Consider the following 19,743-nt stretch of genomic DNA (forward strand, 5'->3'; position numbering starts at 1 on the left):
TAAAATGTTTGGATTGCAAGATGCTTGTGAATGGGCTGAGAAGCAGTTCTGAGTAGCAGATTTAGAAGTTTCTAAAGGAGCTTGGACTACCAAATGGGGTGTTAATGCACCTGGTGTTAGCTTAATCTTGGCAGACACCTCGAAACTAATACTCTATATTTAATCCTGTTGTGTGCTACAGGCATTGATCCCTTAAACTACATGGAAGCAGCTAGGAACAAGGGTCCTGCTCCTAAGCACCCATGTTAAGATTGTCTCTCATTTCACTTATTATTAGAACACTGTTCCAACTGGTGGCAGCAAGGGAATAGAAACAATTTTATTAAAAGGCGCAGCTGAGTTTTTTGGGCACTAAAGAGAGATACTACAATATAAACACTAGAGGAAGTAGGGGTCATCCAATGGTGCTAGTCAGTGAGAAAGGAAGAACTTCACATAATGCACTGATAAATTATGCCATTCACATCTACCAGCTGGGGTGAGGATAAGGTTGTCCCTGGCTACCTAATCTTGATAGTTAAATTCTACCTCCACCACCATCAGGGCCACTCTTATATCTAAATGCTGCATTCAGTGGGGAGCAGGAATGGGTTTTTTCCCATAGGCAGCTGTTTATCATTACTGGTATACCAGGGATGCCTTTTATACAAAGCTCTTGTCAATTTTGGAAAAGCTTGAAGAAAACATTTCTAGGTATTTCAAACAGCAATGAGAGCAGCCAGTCTTAAAAGTTTGCAAACTAGCACCCGGGGGAAGAGTGAGGTGGGGAAAAGCAAAGTTCTTAACCATACTCGCAAAAGCTTGTTATACACATACACTATGTTGGCACCCTTCCGGAATTAATATTCGAGTTTTTATCTGCATGCTTTATTTACACAAGCATATAATGACAGGAATGCTAGTTTTGTATGCCACTCGCACATGCACAAAGCAAAGCGGAAGGCTTGCACTTTTTCTTCCGAGTATGTTTTATCTACACTTCAGCAAGGATGGAGAAGCTGTGGACCTCCAGCTGTTGGACTGTACCTCCCATCATCCCTGCCCCCTTGCCAGGCTGGTTGCTTGGAGCTACAGTCTAGCTGTGGGTGGGGAGGAGCCACATGTTAGCTTCCCCCTGCGCTAGTGTGAGGCTGTGCAGTCAGTCAAAACAGCAATAGAGACCAAGGCCTCGCACAGTAAACAGATTTTCATTGCTCCCATGGCTAATACACCTGACTTTCCTAGGAGGATTAAGATAGGAATGAGCACACACACATTCAACCATCCAGCAAATAGAACAAGCTTCTGGACAGTCACTGAGGAGGAGTCATGACTAATTGCCCAATAGAGCTTTTTATTTCTTCACTATCTGAATGACATCTTCATCCTCCATGGTATGATCCTTTCCAACTTTCTGTGGGTTATGCTTCACCGATGAGCCCCACACAAGTGCACTGAAAAAGAAAAGCGTTTAGTTGAGACACTACATTTTCACAGTTTGTATAGACCAGCAGCAGTGAGGCTTCCCCAGAAATTCAGATACTCTTTACAGGTCAGAGAATCTCACTAATCTCTCTTGGCCGCTATTCTTTAATTCTCTTGAGTGCCTCACAAATAAAATATAAAACAAGCAGCAAACAAAACTTATAAAATAGTTTTAGCTATTAAAAAACAACTACAAAGCAGCAGTAAGATAATGCATCCAAACAGACATGATCAGCCTAACTTCAGGAAATGAAAGAACAAGTGATAATGACACCTGACACATCTTCAATAACAGGAAATTTCATAAATTCAAGGATGCCCTGCACAGGCTTCCTTTGCCCAAAACGACAGAAGCCTACTCCAAAGATCTCAACTGGTGGCCTGGGAGATAGCAACAGATGTGCCCCATCAAGCATCTGGGGGGCCCAGCCATTTTTGGAACCCTGTAAGTCGGTATCAAAACCTTGCTCAGAATAGGCAGCCAGAGCAGCTCACAGAGAATAATAATATTTGGATTTTGCATGCCACTCCCAGAGCCCAGCAGCAGCTAGAGCAGGGGTCAGCAAACATTTTCAGCAGGGGGACAGTCAGATCTTGTGGGGGGCCGGAAAAAAATATGAACGAATTCCTATGCCCCACAAATAACCCAGAGATGCATTTTAAATAAATGCACACATTATACTCATGTAAAAACACTGATTCCTGGACTGTCCACGGGCTGGATTTAGAAGGCGATTGGGCCAGATCCAGCCCCCAGGCCTTAGTTTGCCTACCCATGAGCTAGAGCTTCCAAACAGTAGCTGAGGTAGCCCCATGTAGCATATCATTGTAACTATTTCCTGGTTCAGTAGGGCAACTATCTTCCACTACCAAGAAATGTTTCTTCCCTTCTGCTGCAATGGCTTTCCTGCCCTTTGATGCACTTTTCAATTACAAAATACAAGTTGTTCAATCACAATGATAGTACTATGAGAAATATCCTTCAAAGGCTTGGTTGTTGTTTTTTTGCAAAACTGAATGAAAAGCCATGTACTTGTGAACCAGTGCTTTCAAGGCTAAGACTACAAGGAGAATAGAAAAATGATAAGACAAAAGACTACAGTTAATTTCCCAAAGAAATGCTGAACTTCCCTATGCTTAGTCATTTTCTATTTGAAAGGAAGCTTGAGTCCATGTTTTTGTCGCCTGGTGCTGTGACATTACAAGGACTGCGGGAGAAAATTCGCTGCTTTGTAGGCTGTACTTACTATTTAAACTCTTTAATCAGGTTTTTGTGGATCTTATTGCAGAAATCCTCCACTGTGGTCCGAGAGTAAGGCAAGACTACGGGAGAGCTGTAATCTGGTAGCTGCCCTTTGGGCTTTGTGTAACTGCAATTTAAATTTAGAGTCATCAAAAGGAGATGCTACAGCACGTTAATACACAGATACATTTCAAACAAGGTTTCCCTTCTACCCAGGGCAAAGATTCATCATCTAAGGCCTCCCTCGCCTTGAATACTAGGAAGGGGCCATCTCAATTGTCTTTTTGGCACCTCTCAAAGACCTTCCTTTTCCAACACGCCTTTTAAAAAGAGATCTCTCCCAGTTTGCAGCTGTATTAAAATGGTTTTGAGGTGTTTTTAATTGCCATTATCATTTGTGTGTTTGGCACATTGGGCTCCTTTGGCAGGAAGGAGGGGTGTGTAATAGTTTGCAGAATTGGAGAGTTGGAACAGATTACAGGGGTCATCTCACCCAACACTCTTCTAATGCAGGACACCCACTACTGCAGCATCCCCAATAGGAAGCCAGCCAGCCTGCCTCTGCTTAAAAGCTCCAGTGCAAGGGAGTCCCCCATCACCATTAATGCAAGCTGTTCCAAATAACTTGTGCTAACATAAAGTTCTTCCTACTGTTTTATCGAAATTCTTTCTTGTACTTTGAACCTGCTGGTTCAGGTCATATCCTCGAGAATACTTTTCTCCAACCTGGTGCCATCCAGATGTTTTCAGATTTCCAACTCCCATAATCCCTAGCCGCTGGCTAGGGCTGCTGCCCAAAACAGCTGGAGAGCACAAGGTTGGAGAAGGCTGCTTTGCTGCAACAGAAAACAGATGAGATAATCATTGTGTCCGAACAGAAGTGCTTCAGAATTCAAGTGGTGGGATAGCACAAAGAAATGCTCACCTATACCAAAGAAAAAAGAACAGAGCACACTGAGAACAGAGAAGGATCCTAGCCTAATCTTCTCAATGTCAGGCCAATTTTCAATGTGCATAAAGTTATCAATTTTTTTGCACTGAAAAGTCCGGAGTGGCTCATCTGTGGTCCCACCATTCCCAATGAATGGCCATTCTGTTTGCTGAAGGCATCACCCTACCACATTTATCCTGTCATAGAAAGCTGCAAAGATGCTGAATTGTACAAAGGTTTTGTTGACAACTGTCCAAAGCTATTTTAGGGCTTAAATGTGGCACCATGGGACAGAACATGATTACAGCAAGCAGGCAGGAAGAGAAGCCAGCTTCAAAGACCAGCCTGCAAGTCAACCAGCTCAAACCAGGACAGTGGGGAAGGAAATGCAGCTGCAGATTTCTAAGTGAATGGGGACCAGAGACGCTTTCAGCCTGGACAATGACACTTGACTCACATTCGCACAAGTTTTAGGTAGTCCCAGATCTTCTCCAAGAGGTCATCAAAGTTCCACCGGTGGTGAGCAGAGATTGGAACACAGTGAGGCACTTTGTAAATTATGTCTAGTTCCTCAAGGGAGATCTGGTCAATTTTGTTCAGCACGTAAATGCATGGGATGTAAACTCTGTAAGAGTGAATAAATTATCACCGACAACACACATTCCTTTTTCAAAAACTAGTGATTACTCCCTACTGTCCCTCCTGCATGATCATGATTACAAGACAGATACATTTTGGAATGAGCCCTTAAGATTACGTACATCCAAACTACTGTGCCCACACGTGTCCAGAAAGATTTGGCACTTGTTCCAGTGTCCCAAAACAGGGAAGAACATCCTGCACTCTTGGTCTTCCATCGAGAAAACTATTCCACACCTTTCAACAGTTACAAGAGCAATTACACAGCCCCTTGCTATTGGAAATGAGTGGGATGGCAGACGGCTTCCTCACAAATCAGACCCTCCTCAAGAGTGGATTTCCAAAAGTACAAAACCCACAACACAACCCCCTGCACATCCCAAACAGCCTGCATTCATAATGATAAAAGTGCTTGCTTTGCACAATATATAACAGACACTGGATTTTGATTCCCTGAAGAATTTGAAAGGCACCTGCGACACAGTATAAGCAACCCCAACAGTCTAGTAAACCTCATAAACCAGTCTGATTCACAAGCCCCACCACACTACCTGTTTCCTTCAACCACATCGATGAGGTCGTCTGCAGTAACATCGCTACGCAGCGTGACATCAGCATTGTGAATTTTATACTCTGCCAAGATGCTCTTCACAGTTTCATTATCCAGCTCACTCTGTGGGCACTAATGGAAGAACAAAAGAACCATTCAGATATTTAGGTGGTGAGTAACTCTGGAGAACCCAGCAGATTTGGGTTTGCTATTATTCCATTAGAGCTTTTTGAAGAAGCTTCTGTTCTTTGCTTGTGGTAACCAAATTAGTGAATAAGTCCCAGCTCCACAGATCTGAAGATCCTATCAGACAGGAACCTTCCAGACCATCAGACAGGAACCTTTCTCAGCCAAAGGGCTTCATGTCAGTGAGGGGCAGAGCCAGAGGCAAAAATGGGTGGAGCAACAGATGAGACTCTCATCTCTGTACAACTAGCCATATTCCAGCAGCTAATGGCACAGCATACTTCCCTTTCCATTGCAACAAGGAAAAGTCTCTTACTGCTCTCACAAATAAATCTATGTCAAAGTGAGGCCCCATTCAAAGCCATGGGACCCTTGTCCAGATTAGCAAGAATTGTCCCCAGATAAATGTAATTAAATAAATAGCTTTCTTCCAAAACTACTCAGGCACTGCCCAAAGAGCATCCAGATTATCCAAAGAGCACTCTCCTTGTCACAGTGACAAGGCAGGAGGCGCGCACACTTTCTGCCCAGGCCTGCTTACGGTGGCTGTGAGATTGATGCCTCCTTTGTCCTTCTTCTTAAAGCCAATGTTGGGTGGTTTGCTGTTCAGTCGGATCCCAAAGCCCTCAAGCTCATTCTCAATTATCTTCTTATGTCCCAGGGGCTTCAGGACATCCAGGACTATCAGAATAAGGTTGCAGGTTCGAGCAACTGAGAAGAAAGAAGAGAATTGAAAAAGACGCTCGCTCGGCCTCTTCAAAGAGGTTGGAAAGAAAGTGTTGCATCCTGTGCCAAGCACTTCTCAGTCCTGTTTTGCAATCTGCTTCTCTAAGCCAGAATGCCTTATAAATTCTGCTCTTTAAATCAGGTGCAAGCAAAGGAAGCTGGAAAAACTCAAACCTATGCTTTCTGTGGAGACAAAACATTCACAAAGTATGACACAGTGGAAAAAACATATCAAATGACATGAAAGATATCTGTAAAGATTCTTCCCTCCCAAAAGCACAAAAGATGGACAGGGCAGAGAAGGATTTCTGATACTGGAGCAGCAACCTCACCTGCAATGACCTGGCGACCGCGACCTTTCCCGTCTTTTGCACCCTCAATAATCCCTGGAAGATCCAGAAGCTGAAGGGTTTAAGGAAGAGGAAAGAAACCCATTATATAGCAATCAGCAAGCCAGAATCCACCAGCAGTGGAGAAAGCTTTGAGGACATTTTAACAATATTGATCAGCTTCATTCATCTGAGTCTGAATAGAGGCAATGGTTTTCTGTTCCATGACAGGAAATAACACAATAATCTTAGCTTTGCTGAGGAAATCTGTCACCAACTACTACTGCTCTGTTTTGCCTGCATTTAAGCTCTAATCAAAGTGTCACAGACTGTACTTTTGCATTCCATTGCTATTTAATTCTAACTGTTAAATATTTGTCTTGTGCCTTGTGCCTGTACATCTAATGACAAAAGGTGATACCATCATAAGCATCCTCAGGAGATCTGCTGCCAGACAGTATAGATCAGGAGTGGCAATTATGTTGCCCTCTAGAAATTTTTTGCTGGGTTACAACTCCCATCACCCCTTACCACTAGCCATGCTGGCTGGGGCTGATGGGAGTTGTAGTTCACAATGCCTGGAGGGCATCCTGTTAAGCTGTTCCTGGTACAGCTAGAATATACTATGCTAGAGGGCTTGACTTCAGAAAAGTCAGCTGATACCATCGTAATAAGGAGATCCACTTTTATGTACAGACTTAACTATAATTAAACAAAAGGAAAAATCTCCCCACCTAGACCAGAAATGTACTGGAAAAAATTGGCCCTTCCTACATATTTCAGATACTCCATCCTTCACATAAACTCCCACCCCAGATCTAGAGAGCTCACCTGTATTTTTGCTCCTTTGTATCGAATCACACCAGGCACCGTGGTCAGCGTGGTGAACTCATAGGCAGCGACCTCCGAGTAGACTCCAGCAAGGTTGCTCAGCAAAGTGGATTTCCCCACGGATGGGAAGCCCACAAAACCAATTCGGGCATCGCCAGTCTTTGCAACATCAAAACCTTCAATGCAGAAATCAGTACTGTTACTGACAGGCTGCAGAAGAGATGGGCTACACTTGCCCCTTCGTTGTGCCAGGCCCCTCCAGGAAGTTGGAGCATGAAAAGGGAGGGGAGAAGACCTCTGGAGAAAGCCAGAGAAGAGAGTCATCTCAGCAAGCCAGGCTGGGCCCCCTTGGATGATACCTTCAGCCTGAGATAGATTTGGTATCCTATCAGAGAAATATTTTTATCTGCCCAACCGTTTGTATTAACAGGTTTTATTAAAGTGTCAGAGCCTCAAAGTCTTGCTCATCCATAATAAATACAGGTCCCAATCAGATGCTAAACTGGTATATGATTTAGCATTACATGAGAAGACTTTAAGTTCCTGCATCTTCCCACCAGCCCAACTCCTGATCAAATATGGCTGCAAGGAGATGAGAAACATTTGCTCCTGTTTTTAACAAACCGAAGTTTAGTCTTATGTCCAAACTGGGGTTACTCTCAACAATAGTTTACTGAAACAAGCCAACTATGGTTTATGGAGACTTCAACAATAAACCATAGTTAAGACTAACTATGTTTAGGATTCACACACAGTTATGTTTGGTTTAGGGTTGACGCAGTGTGCAACTGTGGCTAACTGAAAACTGAAGCAAAATCTGTATTATATCACCAGAGGAGGAGAGGGGAGGAAAAGCACATGGCATCAAGGCTTGTACATATAATCCTAAACTATAAGCCACCTTCAGGTGTTCAACATCTGAGTAAACATACATGGGGGGATAGTAAGGAGAAGTACTTAAACCAGTCACTACCCTTCCTAGTCACTACCTCACTACCTCAGCAGTTTACAGTCAGCATCTTAAATAATAAAAATTCTGTATAATTTCCAAAGCAAGTACAGTACACATATTTTTGGTGTATTTTGTATATTCTTTTTTCTACTGAGAGGAAAACAGCTCCATCTCCAAACTTCAACTTGAGGATTGAGCCACTCATTTCCATCCTTTTGGAATACTGTACATACCTTCTCCTGGACCACCCCCTCCACCTCCCTTCGGGGTGATGAGCTCTCGGCGCAGTTTGGCCAGACGTGCCTTCAACAGCCCCAGATGGTGAGCTGTGGCCTTATTCTTCTGCGTGCGGGCCATCTGTGGAGTAGGGAGAAGACCAAGATCAGGGAGGGCTGCACAAGCCCAGGACTTTTATGGGAAAGATTGGTGACACCAACCTTGTTCCAAGGTCTTGCATATTACATTGAAGGGCACAGGTCACTCTTCCCTGCCACAGAAGAGATTTAAAGGACTGAGGAGCTGTCTGCAGGTCATGCAAGGGAGATAGGAAGAGTATCTGTCCCATCAGAAGAGCTACCAGAGGGTTGTTTCTACTCCGTAGGAAACTCTGAGAAAGGCAGAAGGAGGGGTGGCAGTTTTCAAGGCTTAACTTGAATCAGAGCTCAACCCCAATAGTGTTGTGGAAGATAGGGGTTGAATGTTTATTTGCTGCACTTTTATCCCACTTTTCAGGAAATTATTGTTTTCCAGAGGATTGGACTAGAACTAGGATGATCCAGGTTCAAATTCTGGCTCAGCCATGAAGCTTCCTGGGTGACACTGTGTAAGCTGCACACTTTCAGCCTTAACTACTAGTGGTTGCAGCCTATAGCTGGGATAGATCCCTCCTCTGCTGTCTCATCCTTGGGTTTGTCTAAGCCAGGGACAGGCAACCTAAGGCCCAGGGGCCGGATGCGGCCCAATCACCTTCTCAATCCGGCCTGCGGACGGTCTGGGAATCAAGCGTGTTTTTATATGAGTAAACAAAATAAAAAAATTCCTTCATTAGCACCTTAAAGACCAACTAAGTTTTTATTTTGGTATGAGCTTTCGTGTGCACGCACACTTCATCAGATACATCAGATATATGAGTAGAATGCGTCCTTTTATTTAAAATGCATCTCTGGGTTATTTGTGGGGCCTGCCTGGTGTTTATACATGAGTAGAATGTGTGTTTTTATTTAAAATGCGTCTCTGGGTTATTTGTGGGGCATAGGAATTCGTTCATTTCCCCCCCAAAAAATATAGTCCGGCCCACCAGATGGTCTGAGGGACAGTGGACTGGCCCACAGCTGAAAAAGGTTGCTGACCCCTGGTCTAAGCCAACCTGGTCCTGCAACTCCAACCAGCTCCATCCAGCAATGGCTCTTCACAAGCCACAGCTATCCCTTTTTTTTATTGGGGCAAGGCCTGTCTGCACTGTGCTCAGAAGACACGAGCCCACCCCCCTCCAACTTCATTCAGCAACCCTTGAACACCAGGCAGGGCCAGTGCTCTTTATTCCTATTTATTTATTTATTTTATTTATTTATTTTACATACCCTCGGGCAGGGCCCAAGGAGTCTCAGAGCATAAATCAAAACAATGGGGGAAGTATCTCCCTACCCTGAGCTTCAGCCTTGCCCAACATGGTGCCTCCCAGGTACTGCTGGGGACTCCGAATCCCATCAGCCAACACGGCCAATGCTCAGCGATAAGGATGGGAGCTGCACTCCAGCAACATCTGGAAAGCACCAGGATGGGGGTAATGAATACTATTCGACCTCAATCCAGCATGCTTCTACCAGCCAAAGGAAGCAAAGGTAGCGGCCTCCCGCATTGTTGACTCCCAGCAGATAGACTGCCGCAGTGGACGGAGGCTCTACTGAGCCGCGCCCAGGACTCCTCCACAGCCCAGTTGGGGGTGGGCGGAGCCGCTGGTTGGGGCCCCACAGGGAGAGCCGAGGAGCCTTTCAGTCGCCGCTGGTTGGGTTACCTCGGCCTCTATCTCGGCGATCTTGGCCAACGTCGTGCTCATGATGGCGGTGGCGGCGGCAGCGGTGCCTCACGGACAGCTCTCCTCAGGCCTGTGGCACCGCGCATGCGCCCAAAGCACAGGTTCTCGCGAGACATCTAACAAAAGCCCGGCAGGGGGGCGAGTGCGAGAGTTACCCCCGCCTTTCTGTTGTCATCACGCTCCACCCATGACTCCTGGAAGGAGGGAGCGAGGACGCTACCATAGAGTAAAGAGGCCAGAGAGGAAACCAAATAGACAGCTTAAGCGTCGCTGTAAGGACTCCTCCCGCCTAATGGCCGGGAGACGGTATTGCAGGAGGCGCAGACCCCACCCTCACTACTACGCTCAGGTCTGGGCCTACATGGCAGATAGTGAAGAAACCTGTTAATAAATAAGGTTTTATTTCAGGAGCTCCCAAAGTGCGGTTCTCATTCAGGTGGTAGGTCCATCTCGTTATATACTTAGAATTATCCTTTTATTTCTTATCTATCTTATCTTTCATGATGTTGCCATTTTAATTCCAGAAGCGATAAAAATATACAGTTTTAAATCCTGTTTGACTTATGTGGAATACTATATCATTAAAGACAAAATATAAGAAATAAGGGAAGCAATTAAAAACTATACAGCATCTAACACAGCACATTATTATTAAAATTAGATACCCCCCTTCACTGGAAGATGACAGGATGGCTTACAACGTTAAAACACAAAACATCATAATAATGGATTACCGTAATTAACCAAGAGCCCTGCATTACAACAGGCAGAAAAAAAATAAGTCGGCTGCCAAGACCCTCTGAATTTTTGAAGGGATCTTTGGGGAAAACGTGTGAGAACCCCTGGCTTATATCCCCCCCAAAAAAACCCATGTTCCTAAGCCTGATGACATGTAACTGCAACAATACTGTATCTTGTTTCCATCCCCTTCCTACCCCCTGCCTCTGTTGACACCCCATTTTCTTGACTGTAGCCACCTCAGGGCAAGATCCTCTCAATTCTTTCCTACCACAGTACCCCGTACAACAGGTGTGGGTAGCCTTTGGCCCGCCAGGTGTGGATGAACTACAGTTCCCATCATCTCTGGCAATTGTCCAAGGCTGCCAGAGGGCCAAAAGTTCCTCCACCAGAGTGATATAATGATAGTGCAATGTTGCTGCTACCACCTCTACTATTATTATGAATCATTATGCAGCTTCTCCAACCAGGTGCCCTCCAGACGTTCTGGGGTACAACTCAGGACTGGGGCTGATGGGAGTTGCAGTCCAAATTATCTAAAGTCCACCAGGATAGAGAAGACTCTGATAATGCATTGTTGAATTTATGCCCTACTTTGCCCAATGGAAAAGTCATTGTACAGTGTTTCCCCCTTCCTTCTGGGTGCCACAGTTGTGTTTGAACATGTGTGTCCACAGCACTCGTGTATCCTTACACACTAACAAGAAGTTTGGGATCTTTTTCTAAGAGTTATAACGTGTGCCCATTTATATGTGCTTGTCTCAATTCCTGCCTAAATAAAACTCCTGACATCCTTTTACTTTTTGTTCTGGGCCAGTGACCCAAACAAGCTATTAACTGCCAGATGAGCAACCCAGTAATTTTTAGAGGCAAACAAATAGCTTTACATCAAGATTCTTGACACATTAATAAAGCTTGGTTTATTATATGAATTGAACATGACAGAATATGTAAATGCTGTTTCAGAAAGTAAAATTACAATTTTAAGCAGGCAGCAAATCCGCTACATACACCTTGATCTAAAGCTAGAATGCCAACCCATTCACAAAAGCTCAAAATGTGACAATTTTGCCAGCAGGACTCACACTAATAGGAAGTTCATAAACAGAGAGGAAGGAGTATATCTGTCCTAAAGCAAAGCAGATGTGTGCCAATTCCTTGGGGATTTAGCTGGAGCTAGTATTGAAAGTACTGAAAAGCTGGGAGTTTTAGAATATTGCTAATGCATCACAGTACTTTCATATTCTCTCTCTCTCTGGTAATTTCTATCCCTACATTGTATGTTCCAAACTCTACCCTAATCCATTTCATACTCCCAAATCCAAGTCAAACAGGGACTGTAGTGTAGCATCAGGGGCTATCATCATCAATGGTCATTTGCCAAGTTACTGAGCCCCCCACCCAAGGGTAAGAGGCGTTGACCATGAGCCATGAAGGCAAGAAGCAGGGGCTACTGCTCCCTGATCTCTCTCAAACCACTCACAATGGACAATGCTTTGTGGGTCAGACCACTGGTCCATCTAGCTCAGCACTGAACTCGGGTTACTAATTTCCCGTTCCTTATTTGCAGAAAATTTTGTTCCACATGGTGGGTTTGAATTCACATCTCCCTGCCACTGTCTCATTAGTGCAGAGACTGAGCTAATGGGTGTTGTGTGGATGTGGCCAGAGCCATAGCTAGGTGATCTTGCACCCCGGCAGAACTGTCTAGATTGTGCCCCCTAGCCATAGACAAATTAGCTCTTTTTTTCTGCCTCTCCTCCAACCCAACCCAACCCATTCAATTCACCCTCTATTTAAAACCTTTTCTTATGAGGCAATGATCGATGTTTTTATTTATAGACATATTTATGTACATATTTTTTAGCCAATTTTGTGCCCCCCCTTCAGTTTTTAATTGACCTAGGTCCTCGCTACCCCTGCCTGGGAAAAGGCCCTCCCACAACCTCAGTGGTTCTCAAACTGCTGCCCCAGGTAAGCTCCCTCACCCAAGGAAGATATTCTGGTCCCCTATTATAAAATGTGTTATTTATTTCCTCTGCACTGAAGGATAAAATTAGCAGTACCGTAGTAGCAGCGGCGGCGGCAGCTGCAGTACCCCAGCCATCTGGGGTACAATACAGGGGAAACTAAGAAAATTAAAATATGGCCAAAAAGTGCATTTATTTCAGTAATGCAACTTATTACATTTTATTTTTATTTTGACAAATGCTTTCTTTTGGAAATTCCACAGGAATAAAACAAATAGTTACAATAACACAAAACCAAACAAAAATAAACATCGCTATGACATTTCATTAATTACATTCCATTTATAATTGACCGCCTAACGACAAATAATTACAATTACAACAAATCAAGGCTTGACATATCTTGCTTTGCAAGTCACGCATCTATCTCATATACTGGCTTCACCTTTTAAGTTGCATTACTGAAGTAAACACACTTTTCGACGATATTCTAATTTTCCGAGTTTCACCTGTATAAAAACACAGTGATACATCAAGCATTAAAAACTTCCCGATACAGAGTTGTCTTCAGATGTCTTCTAAGTGTTGTATACAGAAAACAACTGTTTTGCGCAGGGATTCAATTTCTGACCCGTGTTGGCAGAGTGCGCGGAAGCCCACACCACCCCATGTGTCAGTGGTCGTGTGTCAGTTGGACATACCTAAAATGGTTGCCGCCTGTAGTTGTTTATTGCCTTGACATCTAATGGGAGGCTGTTCCACAGGGTGGGTGCCACTACCAAGAAGGCCCTTGGAGCTGGATCCGAGTGCCCAGGCTGATTGATGGGGGTAGAGATGCTTCTCCAAGATGTTGACAAACTGGAACAATTCCAGGGATGGGAGGGAAAAATGGAGCTGGGTCCAACACATCATGTGAGGGTTATGCCAGTGGAGGCTACAAATGGGACACTGCCCCACCATCCTCAGTCTGTACCACCAGCCATGCTCCACCTACTTATAAAAACAGTCTAGGGCAGGCATCCCCAAACTGCGGGCCCTCCAGATGTTTTGGACTACAATTCCCATTATCCCTGACTACTAGTCCTCTTAGCTAGGGATCATGGGAGTTGTAGGCCAAAACATCTGGAGGGCCCGCAGTTTGGGGATGCCTGGTCTAGGGGTTTGCATTGCCTGCTTCCCAATGAGTTTTGCAAATCTCAGCTGGTAAGATGGGGGTGAAACTGATTGGCTCTGCTGCCACCTTGGCTCTTTGGCTTCCTGTATTCTGTCCCAATGGGCACCAGCCACAGATAGGCTATGCTTAGCTTAGGAGGGAGACAAATCTTTGAAAGGCTGCCATATTTGTTTTCTCTCATTCCAGAGGCCAACCCCCTAGATACTGACTAAACATTTGCAAGACCAACCTGACAGTGCAAGCTGTTTAGCAGTGAAATTAGCTGCCTTGGAAGAAGGTGTCTTCTCCAAGGTTAAGAGGTTTTTAAGCAGAAACTGGATGTCAACCTGTCAGGGATGCTATAGCAGGGGGGTTGGAATGGATGATCTCTGAGATACCTTTCAACTCTCATCATTTGAGAGTGGCCTGCTAGTTTAGCAGGACTGCTGCATTGTTTGGCCCATTGAAATAAATAAAAATTAAGTAGGGTTGTTGTTGTTGTTGTTTTGGGGGGGAATAAAACCACTCTTAAAACAGCTGAGTTGCATCCAGCCATACTCAAGTGCAGCCCTGCTGAAACTAATGGATATGACTTAGATTAATTTCACTGGGTCTACTCTGAGTAAACTGGGTCATATGCTACCTAGCTGTTAGGGGTAATACACCTGTACACTGGCAGGATTTGAAGGGCCGACTCCTCTGTTAATAACTTAGAAGGGATAATGTTGGGAACATAAAGGTACCATGGCAACAGTTGTTTAAAGGAAGCATCATCACTCTTGAAAAGGAAAGATGGGGAATAGCTTAGAGGAAGCAAAACAAAAAACAAAAAAAACCCGAAGTGTTAAAACAGGGGAGGGTCTTTGAAGAGAGAGAAATGAACTCTATTTAGAGGAGCTGTGTCAATTTCTCCCTTCTATTTTGCTCCAAGAACCACATGAAATACCACCTGTTTAAATATGAATAATGCTTTTGCTATATACGAGTAAATTTTTTATTTCTGTGGCAGTAATTGCTTCCGGCAAAGAGAAAAGTAGATTTAAAGGACATTGCCGCCTAGTGCCACAGGTTTGATATGGGCTGTGTGCCGTTAAGAATTACTGGAATAAAAAGCGAGACTTGACAAATCCTACATCATTGTTGCACCTGCCAGCTTGGGTGCAAACAGGGCAATTGGAGGAGCTACTCCAGAGACCTGGGGACATGGATGGCTGAAGGTATTTTATGGGGCCTTCAAAGGCATGTTAGGATACTCAGTGGGGGTTGGCAGGTTTGCTGCTCATTTGCATGTCAATTCCCACAGTGGCATTTATTTTTTCTGGCTAAAGGGAAAGTTTTGCATGTGTTTAGGCACCTGAGTGAATGGGAAAAAACACACACAAAGGACAGAGAGAAAACCCAGTGCCTGAATTAAGGAATGCGGATTGTGGGATCAAAAGGATTCACTGAATGCTTTTTCCATTTATAATTTTGGGGTGATGGAAGCGGGCTTGGATCTGGAAACTGGTAATACTCAGTTGCCCATTCCCCTCTGCAGCCAGGCTAAACATTTAGACAATTTCAGTAGGAAAGTAATTTGTGATACTGTAATTATTTTCTATAAAACGTTATAAAGAGCCGGATAGGAATTGCAAGTGGAGGGAAATCATCAAGCAGCTTCAGGCCGAGCCGTCAGGCGATGGGGTTGTTGGTCCATCAGTGTTCTCTGCGGCCGCCGAGTGAGCGGCCTGGGCGCGCCCCACCGAGGCCCATCAAGCGCTCCAGGTGCGCTACGACCCCCGAGGAGGGCCCAAATGGGCGCCCAGCAAGTCCTCCCTCCCCAGCCCCGCGGTGCACTGATAGGAGATGGGAAGCAGTAGCGGGGAAGGGGAACCAGCGCCTAGGTCCGTCGGGAGTTAAAGCCCCGCGCCTCAGGGGAGCGACCCGCGCGCCCCCCACCCCTCGCCCAGGCCAGGCGCGGCTCCGAGACGGCCCTCCAGGGATCACCTTCATCAGCGCACAGAGAAAGAGACAAGGAGGGGGGGCTGGGTGTGGGGGCTTTAACAGGAATTAGAAGGCGGGGGTTGAATTGCGCCATCTGCATTGAGCAACTGGGGGAGGAGAGTTCAGGCTGCAAGCCGCCCCCCACCCAGTTGTTTCAGCCTAGATCCATTAGACCGGGTGGGGGGGGTTTCAACTCTCATCCACGCAAGCCCGTCCTTGCTCAGCCTGGGGCGGGGGCCCTTGCCGCTGCTGGCTCGGCATTGGCGGATCAGTGCTGGGGAGGGGGGAGGGCGGCTGCAATTGCAGCAGCAGCCCCCAGCCCCCGCGGCCAGGAAGGGGGGGTTGGGTGGTGGCGTGGGGTGGGGGGCCGGCCTGCTGCCTCTGGCTGCTCTTGCATTGGCGGATGCGGGGAGGGAGGGGGGCAGGAAGCGAGGGAGGGGGGAAGAGCTTCAGTGGCTGCAGAGAGGGAGGGAGAGAAAAGGCGAGCGGGCGCGGGGGGGTCCCTTTATACATCGGGAGGGGGCCCGCCAGCGCCGAAGAAGAACCAGCAAAGTTTGCAGCGCTCCCCACAATCCGAGCCCCGGCCGGCTCCGCAGCCCCCTGCCGGAGCGGTTTTTTTTCCTTTTTGCAGCGCGGGGGGGACCTCGGGACTGCCGGCCCCCCCTCCTTCTTTCCCTCCCCCCCCAGGGGTGAAAGTGCAAGAGGAAGTACAGCCGCTGCCATCTTTCCTCCGCTCCAAACACACACACACACACCGAGGGAGGGGGACGGGCGGGCGGACGGAGCGTGCCGGCAGCCCCCGAAAACTTCCCACCGACGGCGGCCAAGAGAAAAAGACAGCAGGAGCCACCACCGACGCCGCTTCCTCGTCGTCCAGCACCACCGGCAGCATCAACAGCAGCTTCCTCGGCGGTCCCGCTCCCGCTGCAGCGCCTCGTGGCGGCCGCGAAGGAACTCGCCCGGGGGGAGAGGCGAAAAGGGGCTGCCTGCCTGCCCGCTCGCCGCGGCTTCTTCTGCTCCTGCGGCCTCTTTGCGCTCTCTCTCTCCCCCCCGCCGTCGGCCTTTTGTTCTTGCTGCCTTCGCTTTCCCTTCAAACCTTGCAATTTGCATTGCAACAACCCCCGCACGGGGCCGCCTTCATCTCCATCTCCTCCTCCTCCGGTTCCTGGGCGCGCTCGCGCACACACGGCGCCGTCGGGGCCCGGGGATTTTCTGTAAGGCGCGAGGCGGAGCGCGTGCGCCATTCTGGTTCCCCCCTCCCTTTTCTTTTTGCATTCCGCCCATCCTCTCCCTCCTCCTCCCCCGCTTGACGGGCGCGCGCACCAGGGCCCTCGACGGGAGCGCGTGAACGCAGCAGCCGAGGAACGAGAGGACGCGCTCCCCCTGCCGGCCGTTCCTGTTGCTGCCGGCGCAGGAAGGTAAGGCGAGCCTCCAGCAGCAGCCCCGATGGAGCGGGTGAACGAAGCGGCCGCAGCAGCTGCCGCCGCCGCTGCCAGTTCCAACGCGTGCGGCCCGTCCCCACCGGGCTGCTACACGTACCAGGTGAGCCGGCACAGCGCCGACCTTCTGCACAACCTGAACCAACAGCGCAAGAACGGCGGGCGCTTCTGCGACGTGCTTCTCCGGGTCGGCGACGAGAGCTTCCCCGCGCACCGCGCCGTCCTGGCTGCCTGCAGCGAGTACTTTGAGTCGGTCTTCAGCGCGCAGGGACTGAGTGGAGGCGTTGAGGGCGCCGGAGGTACAGGAGCCTCCGGAGCGCCGGACGGGGGCGCAGCTGAGGCGAACGGCGCTGGAGGGGGCGGCCCCGGGGGCGGGGGCGGCCCCGGCGGGGTGGGCCGGGAGCTGGAGATGCACACCATCAGCTCGAAGGTCTTCGGAGACATCCTGGACTTTGCCTACACCTCGCGTATTGTGGTGCGCCTAGAGAGCTTCCCGGAGCTCATGACAGCCGCCAAGTTCCTTCTCATGCGCTCTGTCATCGATATCTGCCAGGAGGTCATCAAGCAGTCCAACGTCCAGATTCTGGTCCCGCCGGCCACCCGCCCAGACATCATGCTGTTCCGTCCTGGCGCGGGCACCACCGACCTGGGCTTCCCCCTCGACATGACCAACGGCACTGGGCTGGCCCCCAATGGCAATGGGATCGCCGGCATGCCCGAGGATGAAGCCACCCGGGCTGCCCTCTCTGCCGCCGCACAGTCTTCCTTGCCCATCTTGCAGGGGGTGGACCGTCTTCCCATGGTGGCTGGGCCTCTCTCGCCACCCCTCCTGGCTTCGCCCTTCCAAAACGTTGGCACCGGCGCCCCCTCTCTGAGCAGCAAGCGGGGTCGGGGGCGTCCCCGCAAGGCCAACCTGCTGGACTCCATGATGTTCAGTGCCCCCGGGGGTCTGAGGGACGCTGGCATCCTGCCCTGTGGCCTGTGCGGGAAAGTCTTCACAGATGCCAACCGCCTCCGCCAGCACGAAGCCCAGCATGGCGTCACCAGCTTGCAGCTGGGCTACATCGACCTCCCACCCCCTAGGCTGGGCGAGAACGGGATCCCCGGGCTGGATGACACTGCCGCCCCCCGCAAGCGGAGCCGGACAAGGAAGCAGGTGGCTTGCGAGATCTGCGGGAAGATTTTCCGGGACGTTTACCACCTGAATCGGCACAAGCTGTCACATTCTGGCGAGAAGCCCTACTCGTGCCCTGTGTGCGGGCTGCGGTTCAAGAGGAAGGACCGGATGTCCTATCACGTCCGGTCCCACGATGGGTCGGTGGGGAAACCTTACATTTGCCAGAGCTGCGGAAAAGGTTTCTCTAGGTAAGGGGGGGGGGTGTCCCTGGGGTCATGGGTTTGGAATTTAAAAAAGGCTTTCCAGATGTTGACGGCTGGTGTAACAGTTAGCTGACACCCACAAAGATCTGGACAGAAACTGGAACGTTGCAGGTCACAGGTCCATCAGTAGATGTCCTCCTGCAGATGTTCCGATTGTATACTAACCTGAGCATCATGCTCATGGGAGCTGCAGCCTGAAACATCTGGAGCGCACCCTGCTGTGGGGTGCAGTTCTAGGTAGAACTTTGTGAGGAGTGGTGGCTAAAGGTAAGACGAGCCCCCACTGCACAGGTGTGCCCATGTTCTGCAGTAAACATGGGGTGGGTGATGGAAGGACAGAACACCTGCTGGGGAGATGCAGAGAGTCCCAGGTATATTGTCCACCATGTGCTTGGGGAGGGCTGTCTCCTCCGTATGTTTGTAGTGGCAAAAGACAGCCTATGCTGGCTGCCACAAATCTGCACCATCCATTTAAAGCATGTTGAGCACATATTTTGAGCACATGACTTTCGTGAATCCTGGGAACTGCAGTTTCCTTTCACAGGGCTACCATTGCCAGCACTCTCAACAAACCCCAGTTCCCAGGATTCTTCGAGGGGAGTCATGTGCTTCAAACGTACTGTACATAGAATGTGCTTTCAGGGAATAGTGTGGAACTTCTCAAAGTGACTTTTAACAGCATGCGCATGTTGATACAGAAGTAAATCCCGCAAGGCTCAGCAGGACTGAATTTGCTTAGCTTAGTGTGCACAGGGATGCAGCCTTACTAGGAAGTAATTCAGTAGGGCTTACTTCTGAGTAATTTGGCTCAGGGCTGCAGGGATCTTAACCACTAGGGAGCACATGGCAGACCAGGCAGTGTGGGCATTTCCCCCAGAGCCTGGATCTCAAAGGTTCTCTTTATGAGAGTGACCTGAACTTCAAATTCTCCACCTTCGCGTCCGGAGCATTTTCTGATACTCACATTGGTGGAGTTTGGACGGCTTACTTGAGAGAGAAATAGAACCCTGTTCTTGAATTACAGGGCATGGATGTAAGTATTGTTGAGTGTGCTTGCAGAAAGCGTCTGGAATCAGATCAGTACATGTGTGTTGATCTTGAAGGCGAGGGCAGCTTCGTTGGTCAAAGGTGGATTCACACGACTGTGTGGCTTGCACCATAGCATGGTGTTCTGCGTCCGTATGAGTGACTGCA

The 19,743-nt window shown here is 48.2% G+C and overlaps 2 protein-coding genes and 1 long non-coding RNA gene across 10 annotated transcripts in view; 1 reads left to right on the top strand and 2 right to left on the bottom strand.

Moving 5' to 3' along the window:
• Positions 1-1,313: 1,313 nt before the first annotated feature.
• DRG1 (developmentally regulated GTP binding protein 1) lies at positions 1,314-9,963 on the bottom strand. The gene is made up of 9 exons (XM_035098990.3): positions 9,866-9,963; positions 8,085-8,208; positions 6,900-7,075; positions 6,072-6,141; positions 5,555-5,724; positions 4,829-4,959; positions 4,096-4,263; positions 2,712-2,834; positions 1,314-1,433 (listed from the first exon to the last, which is right to left on the bottom strand). Exons 1-9 carry the CDS (start codon positions 9,905-9,907, stop codon positions 1,334-1,336), a joined length of 1,104 nt encoding a protein of 367 aa, XP_034954881.1. The 5' UTR covers positions 9,908-9,963; the 3' UTR covers positions 1,314-1,333.
• A 1,555-nt stretch (positions 9,964-11,518) lies between these two features.
• LOC148683100 (uncharacterized) lies at positions 11,519-16,996 on the bottom strand. The gene is made up of 2 exons (XR_015947515.1): positions 16,486-16,996; positions 11,519-13,103 (listed from the first exon to the last, which is right to left on the bottom strand). It is a non-coding gene; the product is annotated as an uncharacterized LOC148683100 (long non-coding RNA).
• Positions 16,997-17,039: 43 nt separating this feature from the next.
• PATZ1 (POZ/BTB and AT hook containing zinc finger 1) overlaps positions 17,040-19,743 on the top strand; it is a 31,346-nt gene continuing 28,642 nt past the window's right edge. For all 8 annotated transcript variants that reach the window (XM_035098055.3, XM_035098057.3, XM_088659786.1 and 5 more), the window contains exon 1: positions 17,040-18,534. In XM_035098055.3, the coding sequence (XP_034953946.1) occupies positions 17,177-18,534 (1,358 nt within the window). In that variant the 5' untranslated portion in view covers positions 17,040-17,176. The remainder of the gene's footprint in view (positions 18,535-19,743) is intronic.

Source organism: Zootoca vivipara, chromosome 16, assembly GCF_965207765.1.
Source record: "Zootoca vivipara chromosome 16, rZooViv2.hap1.1, whole genome shotgun sequence".
Classification (NCBI taxonomy): domain Eukaryota; kingdom Metazoa; phylum Chordata; class Lepidosauria; order Squamata; family Lacertidae; genus Zootoca; species Zootoca vivipara.